General features: G+C 43.8%; 1 protein-coding gene across 10 annotated transcripts in view; it reads left to right on the top strand.

Moving 5' to 3' along the window:
• RBFOX1 (RNA binding fox-1 homolog 1) overlaps positions 1 to 20,802 on the top strand; it is a 431,904-nt gene extending 411,102 nt beyond the window's left edge. For 7 of the 10 annotated variants that reach the window (XM_068967487.1, XM_068967484.1, XM_068967480.1 and 4 more), the window contains 2 exons: positions 18,670 to 18,745; positions 20,680 to 20,802. In XM_068967487.1, the coding sequence (XP_068823588.1) occupies positions 18,670 to 18,745; positions 20,680 to 20,802 (199 nt within the window). Of the gene's footprint in view, positions 1 to 2,642; positions 2,696 to 18,669; positions 18,746 to 19,139; positions 19,288 to 20,679 lie in introns of those variants that run through there. The other 3 variants (XM_068967485.1, XM_068967488.1, XM_068967479.1) reach the window with 2 other exon arrangements.
• Positions 20,803 to 21,003: the final 201 nt, after the last annotated feature.

Here is a 21,003-nt window from a genome sequence, read left to right as displayed (position 1 = left end):
GTGGTAAAGAACCCCCCTGCCAATGCAGGAGACCCAATCCCTGGGTCAGGAAGATCCCCTGGAGAAGGAAGTGGCCACCCGCTCCAGTATTCTTGCCTGGGAAACCCCATGGACAGAGGAGCCTGGCAGGCTATAGTCCATGGGGTTGCAAAAGAGCTGGACATGACTTAGTGGCTAAACAACAGCAGCAGAAGGGACTTAGACGCCACAATGAAACCTGCCCCTCCTTCTCCTCATTCCTCTCTTGACCTGATCTGTGGGGTATCCCTTGCCAGGCTCTTATTTGCCGGGCATTTTCTATTAACTGTACTTATAATCAATTGGTGAAAGAAAGTGTAGTTTAGAGGGAGACGTGATCACACAGGCTGACTCCAGGGAATTAATGAGCTCTGTAAAAACACACTTTTCTGAGACATTAGGATAGACTTCCTGGGATGGAGGGAGATTGCTTGTATGGATTAAAAAAATAAAAGTAAATACAGAATTAATACATCTGAATGGCTACTGTTTTTTAGAAATATGTTTATATATCTTTTTTTGGCATTGCTGCAGAGTCCATGGCACATTCCTTAAACTATCACTGTTGATGATAACTCTAAACTTTGATATAGGCTTGATTTGATAGTCAGAGGTTATCTGAGGCAACTCTTTTGAAGACAGTGAGTCATCAACAGGAGTAGCTGCCTTTGTTTGGAAATTTACTCAGGAATCAAAGGCACTGAAAAAGCCAAACAGATTATTAAAAAAACAAAAAAATAAGAAGAATATGGAGAAAGAGTAGCATTTTTTTTTAAAGAGCAAATATATCATGTCAAAAAGAAAAGGGCTATGAAGGACAATCATCACATTTTCTAAAAATCTGGTACAATTCAAGAAAAGGGTCTAGTTTCTTTATAATCATACTTGTAGGCTATATTTTTACAAAAGTTCTCTCTTCATCAGATCATTTATTTTTTGATTATTTCTGTTGGTTGCCTCCCATGGTTTTCCTGGAATCTAGCATGCTCGACAGTCCCTTAGGGAGAATTTAAAGGAGAGATTCAAGGAGTACTGTCTTTAGGATGAGTGAGTAGGGATGCGATGGAGCCGCCTCATGAATGAGGCCCTGCCTCATTGATAAGTGAATGGCTGTTACAAAGAGCTTGTCTCTTCGGATAAACCAGATGACCTTTCGTGGTTACTGTAGGTTCTTCTTACGGGTGTGCTAGAAACAGAGGTCCTTCCAAAATGCTTGTTTGGTCCACCCAATAATATATTTGTAATTTGAGCTATCTATGTCTTATGCCCCTAGAGTCAGTCCAAGGTGAGCAAGTCAAAACAGATATTCAACTCAAGCATCTTCATTTTCAGGGATTTTAAGTTTACTGCTCCTCAAACCTTGAAAATTTGATGCCAGGTAATGATGGGGCCCGAAAAGTTTGTGTCAGAGCTGAAAGATAGCCAACATCCAATGACACTGACTTTATTTTAAGAGAGGCAATAAATGAACTTAGTTATGACTTTTATTACGATGGATGAGAAACATAAAAAATGCTGTCCTCAGATCACGTATGAGTTTTGTTAAGATTTCATTGTCATGGCAATGATGAGAATCTTTAGCTGAATGTTAGATTCTAGTGAATTTCCAAGTGGTAGCTCTATGTATATTTCAGGGAGTTACCTTCTGCAACAGGAAAACTTTCTTAAGATGTTTTAAGAGATGCTCGATCACTAGACCAATCAAACTGAAATGCATTTATCATGCACAGAAGACTCTAACAAATAAGCATTAGACGCCTTAGTACTCCTGCCTCTGAGGCATTTAAGAGCCTTGCCGATCTCATTGGGACATTTTTGTAACCTGCCTGACACAGATGTTCTTATTTCTAGAGAAACAGACAGTACCCCTGGATTAGAATACATTACCTTGTGGAAATGCCACAGTTGGAAACATCTTAAGAGACTTTTATCATCTTTCTGGATTTATTAAATCAAAGTGAAATAGCGTTTTCCATTTTTATTTTCTTTTTTAATACTGCATCGTTAAAAATAATTTGGCAAGACAGGGTTTATTTCAATTGATGAGTTCTCTTACCTTCTTTATGTAGCAAGCCTCATTTGGTGAGAAAATTATTATCCATAACACGATACAATTTAACGTTCTCTTCAGAAATGATGGCATTGCTTTTTCTTTCCTTTAAAATTTTCTAATATTATATTATAATAGTAATAAAGTCTGGAATTGTATGATTTTCCTAGCTAGTTGCAGTATACTCTTTTTCTAATAGTCTATTTTTTTTTCTTTGTAGCATAGTCTCCTTTGAGTGTAAGAAATCCATAGAAGCTCAGTTTGAAAAACCCTAAGCCTTAGAAACCCACCCTGGCATGATAACATGTTAGTAACACATAGTATTAATATCTCGTGCAACAGCTATACATGGTCCATGTTCTGACATCACCATGATTTTGTGGAAGGGTTCCCTCGCATGCCTGTTTCATGATCTTCCTAAACTCTCCAAGCCCACGATAGCAGCACATTTCCTTGCAACATCCATTCAAACTCAGCACCCTTCCCTTACCTCATCTGACTACATCGAACCAATTGGCAGAGAGCGCATTTCCCCCTGAGCGAGCAGTATTGTGAATTTTATCTTCTCTTCCAGAAATCAGTTCGTCTTCGTTGCAGCAGATGAAATTTCTTGTAACACCTCTGCAGGTAACAAACATTGCTACTTCTTGGTGCATCCATCCAACTCTCAGTATCCTTTGTTTTTCCTTTTCTCCCTTCACATGCTGCAGTCGGTCACACTAGAAAGTAGAGTTTTTTTTAAAAAGTCATATCTTTGCAGTATAGCTGGAGCTTTTAGCCTCTGCTGTCTAAAAAGACAGTAGGCATTTTGCTAACTTGGATGTTTTATTTCCGGTTTTAATAATACATGATCCAGAAAAGTAAGACTATATTGAATGAAGCTGCAATAAAATATTACAGTATAATCAGTGCTCTTAACATTAAAATACTGAATAGGGGAGATTTAGGCACACAGACATGGGACTTCTATGTTTTGGGACGTATTATGTCTGGGTTCACATGGGTTTCTATGGGATTATTTGGGATCTTTATGGAATGACTGTTTTATATTATAGGCCCTAAAAGACTGAATCCATAAAGCTGGAGGCATTGGGGAATATAATAATCTCTGTCTTATAAGAAGAGGATCTTCATTCCACTAGTTAAAGATCTATTTCCTTTCTTTTAGCACATATTACAAATAATAAGGCATGAGAGAGACAGAGTCTTCTGTTTTTAAAATCAGTCAATTGGCAAGTGGAAATTGTCCAGTTGCATGGTGTGTCCATCAAAATAACGCCTGTCTTTTTGCTTTGATGTGGTTCAGAACAGTTGTGTTTGGACTTTCATTAGCATGGAATTACTTGGTTAAATGTCAAGATAGGTGAGTTGCCTTAACTAACAACAGAATTCTTTTATTTATTTGTTTATTTATTTTGCTTTTAAGCCTAAACTGTGACCCAAACAATGACTAGGAGGTCTTACCAATGTGTTGCTTTTAGCCAAGAAGGAGGAAATGACAGCTCATCCCCATGTCATTGAGTGTGCCATGACCTTCAGAAGCATACATTAAACAGAGCCCAACATATAGACATTCATCTGTCACCAATCACGTGTTATCAACAGCACACTGAACAAAGGCATGTTTGCAGCGCTTCACTCCCTGCTTAGGGTCTTTGGGGAGAAAGACATCAGGGGAGCAGAGAGAACTAGAAACAGGCACCCAGCCCTCCCTGATCTATTTCACTGATAGTTTCAGTCTCAATATTTTTAATGGGTTACGGTTTTCCTGTGACAGAGCTGAGATATACATGCTCACATGATAAAGCGCTAGCTTGCAACCTTCCTAGAAAACCCTGCTCTTTCCCTTCTAACCCCTAGCCTCAAGTATCTCTCTTTCTCCTTGTGAGAGATGGTGAATTCACTAATGCCTAATGATAGAAGGTAGGGAGTCCTATTGCTGGAGGTGGGGGTGGGGGGCTACTCTGGGGAAAGGGTCACTTAACCTTTGCAGAACCTACAGAGAGAATGGAGCATGGGACTCAAGGGGAAATCAGCTTAGGGTGGGGAGGAATGTTGGTTTAAAATGTTAATGAGCATCCTTTGTGGCTATGCTGGTCATCCAGAGCCTCCATCCTCCCTGTGAGCCTGAATGCATGTTCCAGTGTATCTCAGGCTCTACTTTGGCATCATAAGTCAAACACTGTGAAGTTACCACCTAAGAGGTAGATATCGATTTTGTCCTGTGACTTACAAACCCTGCCTTGTAAGCAAGTGGTCTGCACACAATACATCGAGGAGAAGCTGCAGATAATGAAAGTTTGCCCAAGTCGAGAGAGTGTCTTCGCCTACCTTGTCTAATTTAGGATGGCTGCTCCGTAAATTCTTAATGAATTGCTATTGATCAAATTTCAAATTGAGAGAGATATCCCTGTGGCTTTGATGGTCATATTAATAATATGTTGTATGCTTCATAAAGTTCAATTTGAACTCTGAATTTTGAATCAAGCGTGAAAAAGGAGACACCCATATCCATCAAATGTGAATTATCTCCTAGCCAGATCACTCTCCTCACAGAATGAAAATGAAAAATCAGAACTGTGCAGTCAACAAAGGTTGTGACTCATGGTTTCAATGAAGTCTTGCTCACAAGCTGGAAAAAAACCCAGGGCAACCACACCCTAAGCAACCCAACCATCTGGAATTCTCCCCTCTCTATATGGAACAGCATTCCTTGTTGTTGTTCAGCTGCTGTCATTTCTGACTCTTTGTGACCCTGTGGACTGCAGCACAGCAGGCTTCCCTGTCTTTCACCATCTCCTGGAGTTTGCTCAAACTCATGTCCATTAAGTTGGTGATGCCATCCAAATATCTCATCCTCTATTACCCCCTTCTCCTCCTACCCTCAGTCTGTCCCAACATCATGATCTCTTCCAGTGAATCAGCTCTTTGCATCAGGTGGCCAAAGTGTTGGAGCTTCAGCTTAAGCATCAGTCCTCCCAATGAATATTCAGGGTTGATTTCCTTTAGGACAGACTGGTCTGATATCCTTACTGTCCAAGGGACTCTCAAGAGTCTTCTCCAACACCACAATTCAAAAGCATCAATTCTTCCATGCTCACACTCCTTAGGGTGGATCTGTTGAATCCTCATGTCTCCTGGATTTCAGTATTTGACCCCAAGAGGCAACTTATCCTATTTAAATGGGGGGGGGGAAAGCGATTGATAAGATGCTTAAAATCTGTTTGGAGGGCCCAATTGATTTGATACCTGAGTTTCTTATAAGTATGCGTTATTTTATGTGGTTGCCTATGGGGGCAGAGATTGCCAGACACTTTTGTCTGGGGCTTGGGGCAGAGGTGGTGAAATACAGATCATCCAATAGGAGCAACAGGAACTCTGAAGAGCTTTTCTTTCTGTTCCCAAAGGAAAAGTGAAGATGCTTCCTTGGGTCTTTGATAGAGAGACCCAAGGTATTTTGGTAGAGCCAAAATATCAAATATTGATTCTCCTTTGCTAGACACACAGAAGAAACTTGCATGTGTTGGCGATTGTATTCATATGGGAATGTATTTTTGTTGTCAGTGGTATTGGTTGTTTTCTTAATTTTGTTCCTGAAAGACACGTGTTTACGTGTCATCCACCTTGAACACACCCACGGCTTTCACATTCTGTAACATCAGGAACCTTTGATGAGCTGGATTCTGCAAAAGGTGGAAAAAAGGGCAAAGTGATTTTTCCTCCCCTTCCATCCAAGTCCTTCCTGTCACTGGGGTTCATTGGAACTTTTTTAAGACCAGTCAGGTGTTGTAGTTGTAGTAGAATGTGTGAGTCTTATACAAAAACCACATGACTTATTTTGATAGAACTGCTGGAAGTTCATGTCAGTTAATTTGTACATGTTGGGTCATGACTGTTCCATACATCACATTAAATAAGTCCAGAGAAGGCTTTCCTTCCAAGAGCCTCCATCGTAGTGCAGACCAGACCTCAAGTGATAGGATGATACTGGAGGATCAGCTGCGGTCTGACTTCTTTTTTTTTATGATAAATTGGACTGCTTTGTGGATTGCAGTGTGACCAGAGCAGAAAAAAGAGAATCTTTCAGCAGACCCCATGAATGAGCAAGTCAAGTTATGGGCTTCCCAGGTGGCGCTGGTGGTAAAGAACCTGCCTGCCAGTGCAAGAGTCCTAAGAGACGCTGGTTCAATCCCTGGGTCGGGAAGATCCCCAGGAGGAGAGCATGGCAACCCACTCCAGTATTCTTGCCTGGAGAATCCCATGGACAGAGGAGCCTGGCGGACTACAGTCCACGGGGTCACAAAGAGTTGGACACAACCGAAACGACTTAGCACGCACACATGTGGAGTTATGCAATAGCTATAATGAATCAAGGAGAAGGCAATAGCACCCCACTCCAGTACTCTTGCCTGGAAAATCCCATGGACAGAGGATCCTGGTAGGCTGCAGTCCATGGGGTCGCTACGAGTCGGACACGACTGAGCGAGTTCACTTTCACCTTTCACTTTCATGCATTGGAGAAGGAAATGGCAACCCATTCCAGTGTTCTTGCCTAGAGAATCCCAGGGATGGCAGAGCCTGGTGGGCTGCCGTCAATGGGGTCGCTATGAGTCGGACACGACTGAGCGACTTCACTTTCACTTTTCATTTTCATGCACTGGAGAAGGAAATGGCAACCCATTCCAGTGTTCTTGCCTGGAGAATCCCAGGGATGGCGGAGCCTGGCGGGCTGCCGTCGATGGGGTCACACAGAGTCGGACACGACTGAAGCGACTTAGCAGCAGCAGCAGAATGAATCAAAAAGCAAGGGCAGGGTAGAAAGTAAGTTGCGATGCTTCTGTATATTCACCGATCAGAGATGGCCTTTCTGAGAGGGTGACACTTGAGCCAGGACCTGAATCGAGCCAGGGTGAGAGCCAGGTGAGTAACTGGGGAACCGGAAGCATTTCAGGCTACAGCAGTAGCACGTCCGGAGGCGCTGTGGTCGACGCATGCGCGAAATGTCATGGCTACAGAGTGTGAGTACAGGGAAAATTTCAGAGATAACATCAGGAAGACAGCCAGGGGTCCAAACAAATTAAGACTTGGAGGTTACAGAAATCATTTGAGATTTTAAGTGTGATAGGAAGACATTGGCGGGTCGACAGTAGTCTGACTTTTTTTTTTTCCTTAATGATGAGTTGGACTGGTTTTTGGATTTGCAGTATGGCCAGAGCAGAAAAATACGGAGGCTTGAAGCCCAAGGAGGGGTGATGCTTACCTGGTTTAGGATGATAGCTGTAAAAGTGCTGCAAACTGGTTTATTGGGCTGCATTTTGACAAGAGAACAAACAGAATGTACCAGCAGTTTAGAGAGATGTGCAAGGACCAATTTTTGTTAGATGCCCGCACCTTCCCTCTTCCTCCCATGGTGTATTGGTCATTTCATTGAAGAGTTAAGACCTTTTGAGAGCAGAGAAGACAAGCCCTTTACCCCTGCAGTAAATAACTGTCCCCCAGATAAGCTTCTCTGGTGGCTCAGAGGGTAATGAGTCTGCCTGCACTGAGGGAGACCTGGCTTTGATCCCTGGGTGGGGAAGATCCCCTGGAGAAGAAAATGGCAACCCACTCCAGTATTCTTGCCTGGAAAATCCCATGGACAAAGGAGCCTGGCTGGCTGCAGCCCATAGTGTTGCAGAGAGTCCGGACATGACTGAGAGCTTCACTTTCACTTTCAGATAAACTGTGTTGAATTTCCCAGGTTGTAGTCATAACTTGCTGTCATTTATTGTGCATAGCCCGTGTACTAGCAAGTATAATAAATTATATACAGTATATACATATATGCATGTGTGTATATATGTACCTATGTATACATGTGTATCAAATTCATTACAGTATCTCAGTGGGGCAGAGGTTACTATCACCATTATTTGCAAATTTCAAAAGAACAATATGCTCAGACCCAGAGAGGTTTGGTAACTTGGCCATGGTTACCATGGTTACACAGGAGTCTATCTGATGCCACTGTTCCTTCCACTGAACTGCACTGCCCCCAAGTGCTCCTTTCATCTTGACTTTGGATGCTTGACCTTCACCTCCAGATGGAATTCTGCATTCTTCAGTTGTGCTGTCTTGCTTCTAGAAAACTAGTGTTTGTGAACTGGGGAGTGGGCATAATTGTTCAAATTTGGAGGGACCCAGGTGGCTCAGAGGGTAAGGAATCCTTCTGCAATGCAGGAGACTCAGGAGACACAGGTTCGATCCCTGGGTTGGGAATATCCTCTAGAGAAGGAAATGGCAATCCAATCCAGTATTCTTGCCTGGACAGTCACATGAATGGAGGAACCTGGCGGGTTGCAAAGAGTCGGACACAACTGAGTGACTGAACATGCATGCAGTAGGATTAGCTATTTATTAATTGTTTTCTTTAAAGCAATTATAACTAGGTATATACAAGGATATTTATTTTCTTCAATATTTTTGAAAACTTGCTATCAACCTGAGTACCCAACAATGCAGTGGGTAGATAGATTAAAATATAATATCATTAAACAATAGATTATTATGACACAACTGAAGCGACTGATCGCCACCGCCAGGGCACTAAATGATTCTCTAAACAGATGGTCCAGTGGGAGTTTATTTGCCTTGGCCCCGTCTCCTTCATACAGCTCAGGTATGCTGAGCACCCGATGTGTGGGTCCCAGGTCTAATGGGGCAGGACTGAGTGGCAAAGAGGAAATTCTGCACATCCAAGGGGACAGAAGAGGACAGCAGCCAAGGGTGTTTTAGAGCAGTTCTCCAGAAATCTTTCCTTTGCTGAAAAGCATTAGCTAAAAATCAACAGAGAAGATAAACAGTGCCCTGGAAAGTACCAGACACTTTGAGCTTGTTGTTTTGGCTACCAGTTGCCCCCTGCCCGGGGGAGCGTGTGCACATGTTTATGTGTCTCTGGGAGGCAGGTGAGGCTGGGTCTCAATCTGGCAGCAAGTTTCACCCCTTCTACCATGCCAGGTACCATCATGTTGGTTGGGAAGCCAGCCCGGGGACAGACTCTCAGTCCTTTTTGAGCACTCAGTACAGACACGTGGGGCCTGGGAAGAAGCCTGGACCAAACACACCTGCAAACGCTGCTGAAACCAGTCTCCTTGGGGCGGTGGGTTGCTGTCCACTTTTATTAGAGACATTATTTGTCAAGTTTGGGGCCACAGTGGGGAGTATCACTACCCCCTTCCATCTTTCTATTCCCCACTAACCTGAACACACACGCACATACTTGCACACCCAGGCAGCCGCGCTAAGACTTCAGATACTATTTAGAAGAAATTTCTAAATTGACCATTCCTCTAATTGATCCTTCAGCAAATTTCATCTAAGGGTCTCTCCTTTCCATTTTGGTGATTTGATTATTCAGCAAAGTTGTCATGCAGCAAATCGATCGGTAGTTAATTGGTCTGTTTCCAGGAAAGTGTGATGTGTGTTCTAATAGGGGAAGCGTAGGGTGCTAAGGGAACATGCAGGGAAAGGAACTTAGTGAAGATCCTCCCAGTGTTGACTGAGTGCTTACAATGGGCCAGACACAGTTCAAAGCCTATTACATGCAATAATAATACCTCCTAAAAATGAAATGTCTTTATCAGTTTACTTATGAACAGTAACAATGTCTAGAGAGCTCTGAATTAGCCTGAGTAAGGGAGGGTTAATCAGGGCAGATTTTTTTTTTTTTTTTAATATACAACAGCAGGTATCAAATGTAAGGTTGGTTGATGATCACCTGCAGAATTTATTACACATGCATAAACAACAAGGTCCTACTGTACAGTATGGAGAATTATATCCTATGATAAACTGTAATGGAAAAGAATATTTTTATTTATTTATTTTTAAAATCTTTATTGGAATTTTTATTGGAGTAGAGTTGCTTTACAATGTTGCATTCGTTTCTGCTGTACAGCAAAGTGAATCAGTTATACATCTAACTGATGTATAACTCTTTTTACATTTTCTTGCCATTTAGTTCTTTATACAGTATTGAGAGTTCCATGTGCTGTGGGCTTCCCCAGTGACTCAGTGGTAAAGAATCCCCCTGTAGTGCAGGAGATGCAGGAGATAGGAGTTCATCCCCTGGGGTCAGGAAGATCCCCTGGAGAAGGGCATGGCAACCCACCCCAGTATTCTTGCCTGAAGAATCCCATGGACAGAGGAACCTGGTGGGCTACAGTCCATGGGGTTGCAAAGAGTCAGACACAGCTGAGCAACTTAGCGTGCTCGCCGTGTGCTGTACAGCAGGTCCTTCTTAGCTATCTGTTTTATACACAAGAGTGTATACATGTCATTCCCAGTCTCCCAGTTCATCCCACCCCTTCCTCCCTTCCTTGGTATTCTTAAGTTTGTTCTCTACATCTGTGTCCCTATTTCTGCTAGTGAAGTAAGTCAGAAAGAGAAAAACAAACATCATAGACTATCACTTATATGTGGCATCTAGAAAAAGGGTACAGATGAACTTATCTGCATAATGGAAAAGAATATTTTAAAATGTGCATGTATCTGTAACTGAATCCCTTTGCTGTACAGAAGAAATTAACACAACATTGCAAATCAACTATACTTCAATTGAAAAGTACTAAAACTGAAAAAAAAAAAAAATACAGATTACACTCCATCCTCCCTTCTCCCTGCCCCAGAAATTCCGGTTCCTAGGTCTGGAGAGGGAGCCTGACAATCAAAGTTCTTAGGCCCCAGACCATTCTCACAGAGGAGACCTCAGCTCACACTCCAGGAAACATTGAGTTGATCCGTCAGGAATGTTTTGTCTTTCAATGAGAAGAACATTCTGTAGATTTTTCTGGACTCGTTCTCTGCAACATGGTGACCGATTACCATGTGGCCATGGAGCCTTTGGAACATGCTTTGTGCATGTGGACATGAACTCTCAGCGTCCAATACACAGTAGATTTCAACAACCTAGTATGAACATAAGGTAAAGTATGTCACAGATTATTTTTATGTCAGTGACACATTGAAATGATACTATTTTTAATCTGTTGGATCAAATTAAAATATAAAAATAAATGACACCTATTTTCCATTTTTTTTTTTAAATGTGGCTACTGGGAAACTTACAGTGTCCTATGTAGCTTGTCTTTGAGGCTTTTACCATATTTCTATCAGAGAGTCACATTTTCATTCATTTTTCTCTAATGAATATTGAAAGAGTATGTGTGCCCCAGGAAGGGGTCTCTTAGCAGCAAGGATGCTCACCTAGAATTAAAATGTTTCAACAGTTAACCTGAACGTTGGTAGTGTGTCGTATTGTTCAGTCACTGTCATGTCCGACTCTTTGCAACCCCATGGACTGCAGCACACCAGGCTTCCCGTCCTTTGCTATCTTCCGGAGTTTGCTCAGACTCATGTCCAGTGATGCCATCCAACCATCTCATCCTCTGTCACCCCCTTCTCCTCCTGCCCTCAATCTTCTCCAGCATCAGGGTCTTTTCCAGTGGGTGAGCTCTTTGCGTCAGGTGGCCAAAGTAGTGGAGCTTCAGCTTCAGCATCAGTCCTTCCAATGTGTTTTGACTTTACGTTTTAATTTTGCCTTTGAGTGTGTGTGTGTGTGTGTGTATGTGTGTGTGTCTGTATGCACTGTAGTGGGACATCTCTAGGGCAGAGGTACAGAATCTGTCTCCCTCTCATCCCGTTAAAACCATTGATCGGCTTACATGGGGCTTGGAGGTTGCTGTACCCATGGCTTCAGAAGGACAACTCAGTTTGGGAGTAGTTCTGACACAGGTATTTCAGGGGGTTTTACTGGAGGAACCCCACGTGGAACAGAGAGCGGGCAGGAGCCAAAATTCTCTTAGTCTTTTGAAACAAATGTATTTGTTTCTTTGGATGCACTGGATCTTCGTTGCTGCACGGGCTTTCTCTAGTCGCGATGTGCGGGCTTCTCACTGCGGTGACTTTTCCTGTTGCAGAGCTCCGGGTCTAGGTGCCTGGACTTCAGTAGGTGCCCCGCGGCACATGGAATCTTGGGCCTCGAACCCATGGAATCAAACCTGTGTCCCGTGCACTGGCAGGCGGGCTGTTAACCACTAAACCACCAGGGAAGTCCATCCCTGCTACTTTGGAGGAAAAGAATCATGAAACTGAAAAAGGCAATCTGCGAAGATAGTCGTTTCAAATCCAAGCTAAGGAAGTGAGCCACAGGAGAGTTCAGAAATGTCAGCGTCGGGTTGTGCTAACTCTTTAGCTCCTCTTGGAGAATGTCTTCTGCCTCTTCTCTGTCTTTCTTGGAGGTTTTGAATTATGGGATTGATTCTGCTTTCTGACTTGTGCATCTTGGGAAGCTTTTAGAAAATCCCCAGTCACTCACGTGGTCTACAATTATAGAAGTCATTGCCTAGATGAGACTAGGAGAAAGCCGCAGTCATCGTAGAGGAATATTCGTTAGTGAGTGCCTTCACCAATGCCAACTGAGCATTGAGGTCTGAGACCACAGGGGCGGGAAGGGGAGCATTTCCTGGCTAAACCATCGCTCTCCAAATCACAGGCCATGAGGACCATGGGGCCGTGTGTAGGGCCCTCCTTGAACACTCTGTGGGAGGTGTGTATCTGGTGTGTATTAAGTTCCCAAATACCTTCCAGACTCTATCTTTGATCTGATTATGAAGCCACTGTAGCTCTAATGGCATTGCAGATTCTGGGAGTGCACATTTTGACGCTTTGTCAGGGATCCTGGTTTGAATGCATTCTCTGTAGTGCTTCTCATCATGGTGGGGACTCAAGTGTTGGCACCTTCTTGCTGCATTGGGACCGTCTAGGAGACCTCCGTGACAGTCGGAGCCTCATCGGAGGACTGAGCCTATTTTATTCATCTTTCTGCCCCCAGGGACCCCCACCCCACCCCAGCTATCTTTGGGATAGGAGACGTGGGGAGGTGATGCTGAAATAAGATTAAAAGTTCTCAGGAGCATAAAGACTGTGAATTCAAATATACAGAGTGAACTCTATGGAGTGGAGTTAATGACAGTGTTCTTCCTGTGCCCCTATAGGAAAACCACTTGACTGTTAGAACCCAGGGGCACGGTACCCACGTGGCCCTACTGTATTTCATTCACACCCAGCTTGTTGCAGCTGGACTTACAAGATGTTAATAATAAGTAGTATTTACATTTCTCAGTCGAATTGACAAAGCTCTTTCACAAACATGGGTTCATATTTCCCATTCAATATGCAACTTATGTATTCATTTGACTCCAGCATATCAAGTTCAAATATAGCCATTGAAACTATATGTGTAATTCATAAATGAGACAGAGCTTCACTTCCGAAAGCATCTGTGAGTTGATCGCTAGAACTACACGCAATCCTGATCCTTTGGGTGCTTCTGCAGACCAAACAGCTGGGCAGGAGTGAGAGGTCGGCTTATGAAATTCTGTAGAAGAATCCTTGTTATCATAGTCTCCCATCTCTGTAGATGGCTTTTAAATGCCCCTGGTTTCCTTTCATGTGCTTTATCTGTGAATTAGGCAGAGCTCAGACTGAGCAGAATCATGTTACAAACAAGGACAATGAGGTTCAGAGAAAGTTCCCTGCATCACTGATCAAGGGCGGCACAAAGGGAGAACTTGAGCCTGGATCTTCTGGCTCCGAGCCTTTGTCCTCCGTGGGGCAGGCCAGCCTCTTGGCTTTCTTGTCACAAAGGTCCAAAACAGAGGAAGGTTCATGATGGCGTTGAGCTACAGCAAACTAGAGAGCAGAGCAGTTATCTTGTTTCACTTTGACTGTTTGTTTTTTTTCCCTTCGATGAACTTGGATTTCCTTGCTGGTTCAGTCAAGAGCCTGCCTGCAGTGCAGGAGACATGGGTTCAATCTCTGGGTCAGGAAGATCCCCTGGAGAAGGGAGTGATGAACTTAATGGCAACTTGGTCTCTGTGAACTCTCAGGGGTGATGGGAAATAACACACTGTGTATTTTGAGACTCAAGGAACTTTTTTCTGAGCATCTTGAAGTGTTTTGGTTGGCTCTGGGAGCAGGTGATATAGAATCTTTAGAAAGCATAGCTCCTAGGAGCGTGGCACTGACAGATGGTGGATACCAGGGTCTTCCCAGGCCTCTTGTCTCTCCTTAGCCCTCCCTCACTCAACAAGTGGCATTGGCTTGCTCCCTCGTTCACCTGCCCCATAGTTTGTGCTGTGCTAGACACTGGAAAAAGCAGTGGCACCCCACTCCAGTGATCTTGCCTGGAGAATCTCAGGGACGGGGGAGCCTGATGGGCTGCCGTCTATAGGGTTGCACAGTCGGACACGACTGAAGCGACTTAGCAGCAGCAGCAGCAGACAATGGAGAGAAAGGAGGAAACAAGATAGACTCAGCCCAGCCCCTGGGGGTGGGGTGGGGCTGGCATTCCAGAGGGGGCACAGATACACAGTCAAGTCTGGAAGTAAGTCACCAAAATGAATGGAGATCTGCTTCATGATGTGAAGGATGGGGATGCGGTTGGAAAGTGTGCTTAAGAAAGAGCAGTCAAGGAGGCAGGCACCGCTCGGGAGCTGACGTTTGAGCTGAGAGGTCAAGGATGAAAGGGAGCAGCTCAGATGGAAGATGAGCACGGCCAGGGTCCCAAGGGGAGAATGAGTTTGCCCGTGTCCTGGGAGTCCTAATGAGCAAGGGGTGGGGTTGGGAGTGAGATGGGGGTGAGAGCGGGGCAGGGGTGACTCGGGCAAGTTGGATTTTATTCTAGGATAAGTGGGAAATCATTGAAGGATTTTAAGCAAGGCCGTTTAGTATGATTAGGTTGATATAGGTTTATATTTAAATAGATGGAAAGATAGGTGATAGGCAGCTAGGCAGATAGATAGATAGATAATAGACAGATTATAGATAGATAGATAATTGGCAGATAGACAGAGGATAGATAGAGGTAGACAGATGATGGAGAGACAGATGGTTGATAGATGATTGAGACCGAGTGATAAATGATAGGTGATAGACAGGCAGACAAGTCATAGATGATAAATAGAGAGACAGACAGCGAGACAGATGACAGATAGACAGATATAGATATAAATGACTGCTTCTGATTTGGTTCTGATGAAATACCAGTGGTTTATGTCAGGGTGGGGAGAGTGTGAGTGACGTGGCCATGTCTCAGATTTCATCTGTAATTTTTGACCTGGGGGCTGTGGGGCCACGGCGAGCCCTGTCCCGCTTCGGCAGGGATGGCTGGTCCGCAGGGTGATGCCAGGCCGGGTCTGTCTCCACGTGGTGTCCACCGGGCATTCCCCATCCTTCCTGCCGAGGTCCCTGGGAACCAGCCCTCTTCCTCTGGGCTCCGCCGCTGGAGGTCACTGGTGTGGCCAGCATCCCCGAAGCCTCAGTGGAACTCCAGTCCCCATCTTCCCTGATAACCTTGTGTCTAAATGGTGGTGTCCCGGAAAGGCGTGTTTCGGGATTAGCATTTGAAAAGAAGCCTCCTTGCTTTCAGTTTGAGCTGACATGGTCCCTTTTCCTCTGTGGAGATGAAATTTATTAATCATAATAAAACCATCGGATTCTGAAGGTAGAGGTCACCCTGAGGAGCAAAAAGGAGCTTGCTCATTTATGAGGACCACTTCGGCGCTGCTCTCTTTTTCTTCTGCCCTGGAAGGGAACATTGCCACACTGTTAGCTTGATTTTTCTACGGAGGCTGACGCTCGGCCCAGAATTATCAATGAATGACCATTAAAGGATGTGAGAGGAGAAGTGGGGGGTTACCTTTTCACATTCAGATCACCACTCTGTTGTCTCCTCAAAATGGGACATTTTTGCCACAGCAAAATCAGTCCCCAAATTAAAAAAAAAAATAAAACTACTAATCATTGCTCTGAATTAGCATCTTCACCACTTGTTTTGGAGGAACACCACGCTGTGGCATCATTTAGTAAATATCCAAGCATTTTTAGTTCACTTTTGCAGTTTATAGCCAGTTCCTATAACCAGCTTTGCCAGTCGAAAATACATTAAAAATAATCCTATTACTTTTTTTTTTCCCTCCAGATCCGTGACAGACTTTATTTTCTCATGAAATGAAAATCAACACCAAAGTCATCCATCATGTTCTTTTCTCCCTATTAGTAGCTGCTTCTAATTAGGGGTAAATGCCCCAGTTTCATGAGTAACCTCCATGAATAAAAGATTTATTTCAAAAAGTCATCATTCTTCTTGCTTTAACACACCCTGTCTTGGACATACATCTGCTTTTTTTTTTTTTTTCCCTCCCTGAGAGAGGGGGAATCTTTGATTAAAGGCAGTTTCAGTGAGTCAAAGTCACAAAGGATGTCCCAAGGAATGCAAGCAAGAAGGGCTTGCCTATTTGTTAGTTTCACTGAGAGATTCATCTCAGAAAAGAAACTCCTGTTTGTTTTGGGGGATCAGGAGAATGCTGAATGTTGACACTTTTGAGGATCAGGCAGAAGACTCGTGTAGATGATTTGAGCTCAGTGACCTTTGAAACAAGCAGAGGGCTTGGGAGTAAAGCATGTCCAATGAGAGCTTAGTATTTTGTTGTCCAGTCACTAAGTCGTGTCTGACTCCTTGCTATCCCATGGACTGCAGTACCCCAGGCTTCCCTGTCCGTCCCTATCTACCAGAGTTTTCTCAAACTCATGTCCATTGATTTGATGATGCCATCCAGCCATCTCATTCTCTGTTGCTCCCCTTGTCCTCCTGCCTCAATCTTCCCCAGAATCAGGAGGTTAGTATAATCTTTTTTTTTTTTTTCCCCCAATCTGGAGTCTAACTCAGAGCCTGAGAGTTAGAAGGTTTTCTCCCTGGTTCTTCCTTCTCAGGCTTCACGATGTGAGATCCATCCAGTGCATTCTTTATCCATCAAGTATGAGAAGGAAGATTAGAAGGCAAATAGGGACAGACAGGGGAGGAAAAGAATAAAGTCAATGCAAATTTGACCCCAAGGTTGATAGTATAGACCAATGACTTCTTCCTGGCTTGTTCCTTCCTTCTTTAAAGGAGTGTTCAAGATTCAAAAGCCATTGATAATTAACACCTACCCCATCTAGTGGCTGGTTTATCCCTCCCCTAGCCACTGTGAATGTTGGTCGCCAATGGTACCCAACTGCCTCTTTCTGCAGAGACTTACCCTCTCCCAAAGAATCACTGCAAGTAGGAAGTTTATCCTCTGCCCTTCTAGGAAGTCTACAGCTAGTGCTTAACTAACAAGAGCATTAAAAAGCCAACCCACTTGCCTCCAGCTGGGATCAACTTTGGGGTGCAACTCAGGATTAGGGAGAAGTTAGTTTTCAGCTCAGAACTGATACACCCTTGGTTCTCTATTTTCCCTTTCTCTGAGCTGCTTGCCTCTCCCTCCTCTTAAATGCACCGCCCCCAACAAATCAGGAGCGGAAGAACCTCCATTTCAGGCTTTGCTTCCAGAGACCCTCACCTAACTTCTCCTGCATCTCAGGTGTGATCATTACCAAAACAGCAGCGTTCAAACTCTCTCTAACAAGATATCTGGCAGGCCATTCAAGGAAGGGTATCTGGAACCATGGAAAGAGCATGAGAGTTGCCCTGAGAGATTCAAGGATTAGCTCTGACTCTGTCTAGCTCTGTGACTTTGAGCAAATGACCTAATCTCTCTGAGCTCTAATATCTGATGAGTTGCAGTGTTCATCCAATGCATTAGGTGTCCATCTCTTCTACATTTTTCTTTTAAAGCCTGTGCTGGGCGTCAGAGCAGTGGAAGGAGGATGGTAGAGAGAGGAGGAAAAAATCCTCAGATATAAGGAAATGTCATCAAGAAATATTGTTCAAGGGACTTCCTGGCGGTCCAGTGGTTAAGACTTTGCCTTCCAATGCAGGTTCCATTCCTGGTCAGGGAGTTAAGATCCCACATGCCCTGTGGCCAAAAAACCAAAACATAATACAAAAGCAATATTGTGACAAATTCAATAAAGACTTTAAAAATGATTCATATCAAAAAAAAAAACTATTAAAAAAGAGAAATATTGTTTAAAATGTATCACTTCCCAGAACCTGGCTAGAGATTGATGAGATAGAAGTTCTGGGGTGATAGACTCAAAAATCAAATCAGGCTCTAATTCTTGAGTGGGGAGGGAGGTCCCACAAAGCCTTCAAGGATGCTTCTGTTTGAATACATCTGTTCTTTCCCATTCTGACATGTTGGACCCTAACTGTAAAGACTGGGCCCTTTTTGGCCCACCCTGTCTCACTTGATTGGTGACAACTTTGTTAGGAAAAGAGAACAATCTGTCTTGATTATAACGGGTCCTCTGTGGTTCCTGGCTTTCTTAAAATCACTCTTTCAAGCTGTTGCCTGCCTCCAACCCAGTGTAGAAAGGGTTGTATGAGAGAGAGAGGAAACACACAGACACACACACACTCCACATACTTTTATCACCAGCGATGTTAAGTGGACACAGGAATGTGTTGTATAAGATGGACTTTTCTCATGTTACGTGGCCAATTGGAATGCGTCTCTTATTTCTCAAGATGGATAGGGCCCCTCCACACTGTCTTGGTATTTTGTGTTTTACGGTTGTTATTGTTACTTCGTTAATCACATATTATGGCTTAATCTTCCCCTCTGTCTTCCTTCTAGTTACGGACGAGTTTATGCTACCGACCCCTACCACCACACACTTGCTCCAGCCCCCACCTACGGCGTTGGTGCCATGGTGAGTTCCGCTTCCTCCTCTTCCTCGCTTCTTCCTTGCCCCCCTCCCCTGGCCCCCGGCCGCCCCTCCCCCCAGCTGGGATCTCAGGATGGGTTGACGGCTGACATCCTCTCACTTTCCCTTAATTGAATTTGTCTCTTGTGCTAACAGCAGCTAAAAAATGCCACATTAATCCTCCCAGTAAACTTGATAAATGTCTTAATTTCTTGGCAATGTCGTGCATGTAAGTTATTATATTTCTCATTTTGCAAGTCTCACCTAGCCAAGCACTTACCTTAATGGAATAATTAGTCATGTTGATAATGAAATCCATCACTAACGGAATGCAGTGTCAATGCAGAACTTTTTGTTTTCTTTTTTTTTTCCCTCCCTCCCTTGCCGCTCATTCACATAGCCCCAAGGTTCCAGCCCCACCACAGACCTCAGAGGAGCTAAGCTGCACAGTTCCAGGCCTCTGCTGTCAGGCAGCTGAGAATCTGACTGCCTCTCCTCCCCTATTACAATTCATGTTTAAAGTCATAGTCGCCCAGGAAAGAAAATAGAGAGAGAGGCACGCTTTGTGTGTGTGCCTAGTACATAAGGAATTAGAAGGAAGCAGTTTGGGAGTTGTCTCTTTTTTTTTTTTGGTGGGAGTGGGGCTGGGTTTTTGTTTTGGGAGGGGTTTGGGGGGAGGGCAACACTGGGAGGCGAAAGGGGGGGTGGTGAATTTGCCTGTACTTGTTCAAACTTCTATGCACTAAAAGCGTACAGTAAGACGTGCCCATTACGTGAGAGCGTATGCAATCATTACAAAGCTTTTTGGCATGCAGATTTCTGCTTGAGATCAAGACGATCAGTTCTCCTAAAGATAAAGCCCCAGAGGCATTCATTGGCATTGCCAAAACTTTTCACAAAAGGAGATAGTTAAGTGCCGTCTAAAACCATGGCTAGGCAATTCCCTGGAGCTTGGCGGTAGACATTCCGCCATAATTGGGAAACCTATCATTTTTTGCACAAGCTCAATGACATCCAGTAATTCATCTACATAACTCCCTTCTCAAGAGCACCTTCCATATAGATTGTTCAGCTGAGTCAAGTAAAGAGTGGACTTACATGTTCGTCCCGCTTTCGCTATTCAGCCACTCCACTTCAACACCCAGTCCACCGGGGGAAAGTGTTGGCCAAGAGGGTTGAATGATGACATTCAATAAGCCCTCTGCATGCAACATCTTGAGTGTAGACAGAGCCTTTCCCAACAGAGCACATTATTATCAGTGACTCAGATGGCCAACCCTAAGAGACAGCATCAATACTTCAGCGGCCCATTTGTTTCAGAGTCCTTTTTAGCTCCCAGGGCTGGCCACCCAAATTTGATTCTACAGAGAATTTTTGTTATAAGGAGCTATGGGGAGAGGAGCTCAGGATTGGTCCTATCTTCAATTCTCTAATAAGTGGACCCGGGATGGGTAGGGGACGCCTCCATATTGGTTGTTTCTGAGTGTCTATTTTTTCAAATAGTAGTCTTTTTTTTTTGATGATCCACATGTTGTGAAAGGAAAATGTGAAAAAACACACCCCTTAAATTGCTTTGTTTCAAAATGCTTTTGCTTCCTTGACACACAGTATTGTTAGTGACTCAAACAAGCCAAGAATAAGAGACAGCATCAATCCTTCAGCGGCCCATTTGTTTCAGAGTCCTTTATAGCTCCCAGGACTGGCCGCCCGAAGTTGGTTCTACAGGGATTTTTCGTTGTAAGGAGCGATTGGGGGGTGGGGAGAGGTCAGGCTTGGCAGTATCTTCAATTCTCCAAAAAGTGGACCCGGGATGGGTAGGGGACGCCTCCATATTGGTTGTTTCCAAGTGTCTGTTTTTTCACATAGTAGTCTTTTTTGATGATCCACGTATTGCAAAAGGAAAATGTAAAAAACACACCCCTTAAATTGCTTTGTTTCAGAATGCTTTTGCACCCTTGACTGATGCCAAGACTAGGAGCCATGCTGACGATGTGGGTCTCGTTCTTTCTTCATTGCAGGCTAGTATATACCGAGGGGGATACAACCGTTTTGCTCCATATTAAATGACAAAAACCATTAAAAAAAAAACAAAAAACAAAAAAAACAACCTTCCAACGTGGGGAAAAAGGAAGCTTTCCGAGGCCTGGGTATTGCAATACATGCAGTAGTGCATCATTTTAGCATCTAAAAAAAAAAGATTAAATTAAAAAGAGGAAAAAAAATTACATTTTTTATCTTATACCTCAGATATTTTGTTCTGTGTA

This window comes from Capricornis sumatraensis, chromosome 3 (genome assembly GCF_032405125.1).
Source record: "Capricornis sumatraensis isolate serow.1 chromosome 3, serow.2, whole genome shotgun sequence".
In the NCBI taxonomy this organism is placed as follows: Eukaryota; Metazoa; Chordata; class Mammalia; order Artiodactyla; family Bovidae; genus Capricornis; species Capricornis sumatraensis.
The sequence above is the reverse complement of the archived record's forward strand: the minus strand, read 5'-3'. Positions and strand labels throughout refer to the sequence as shown.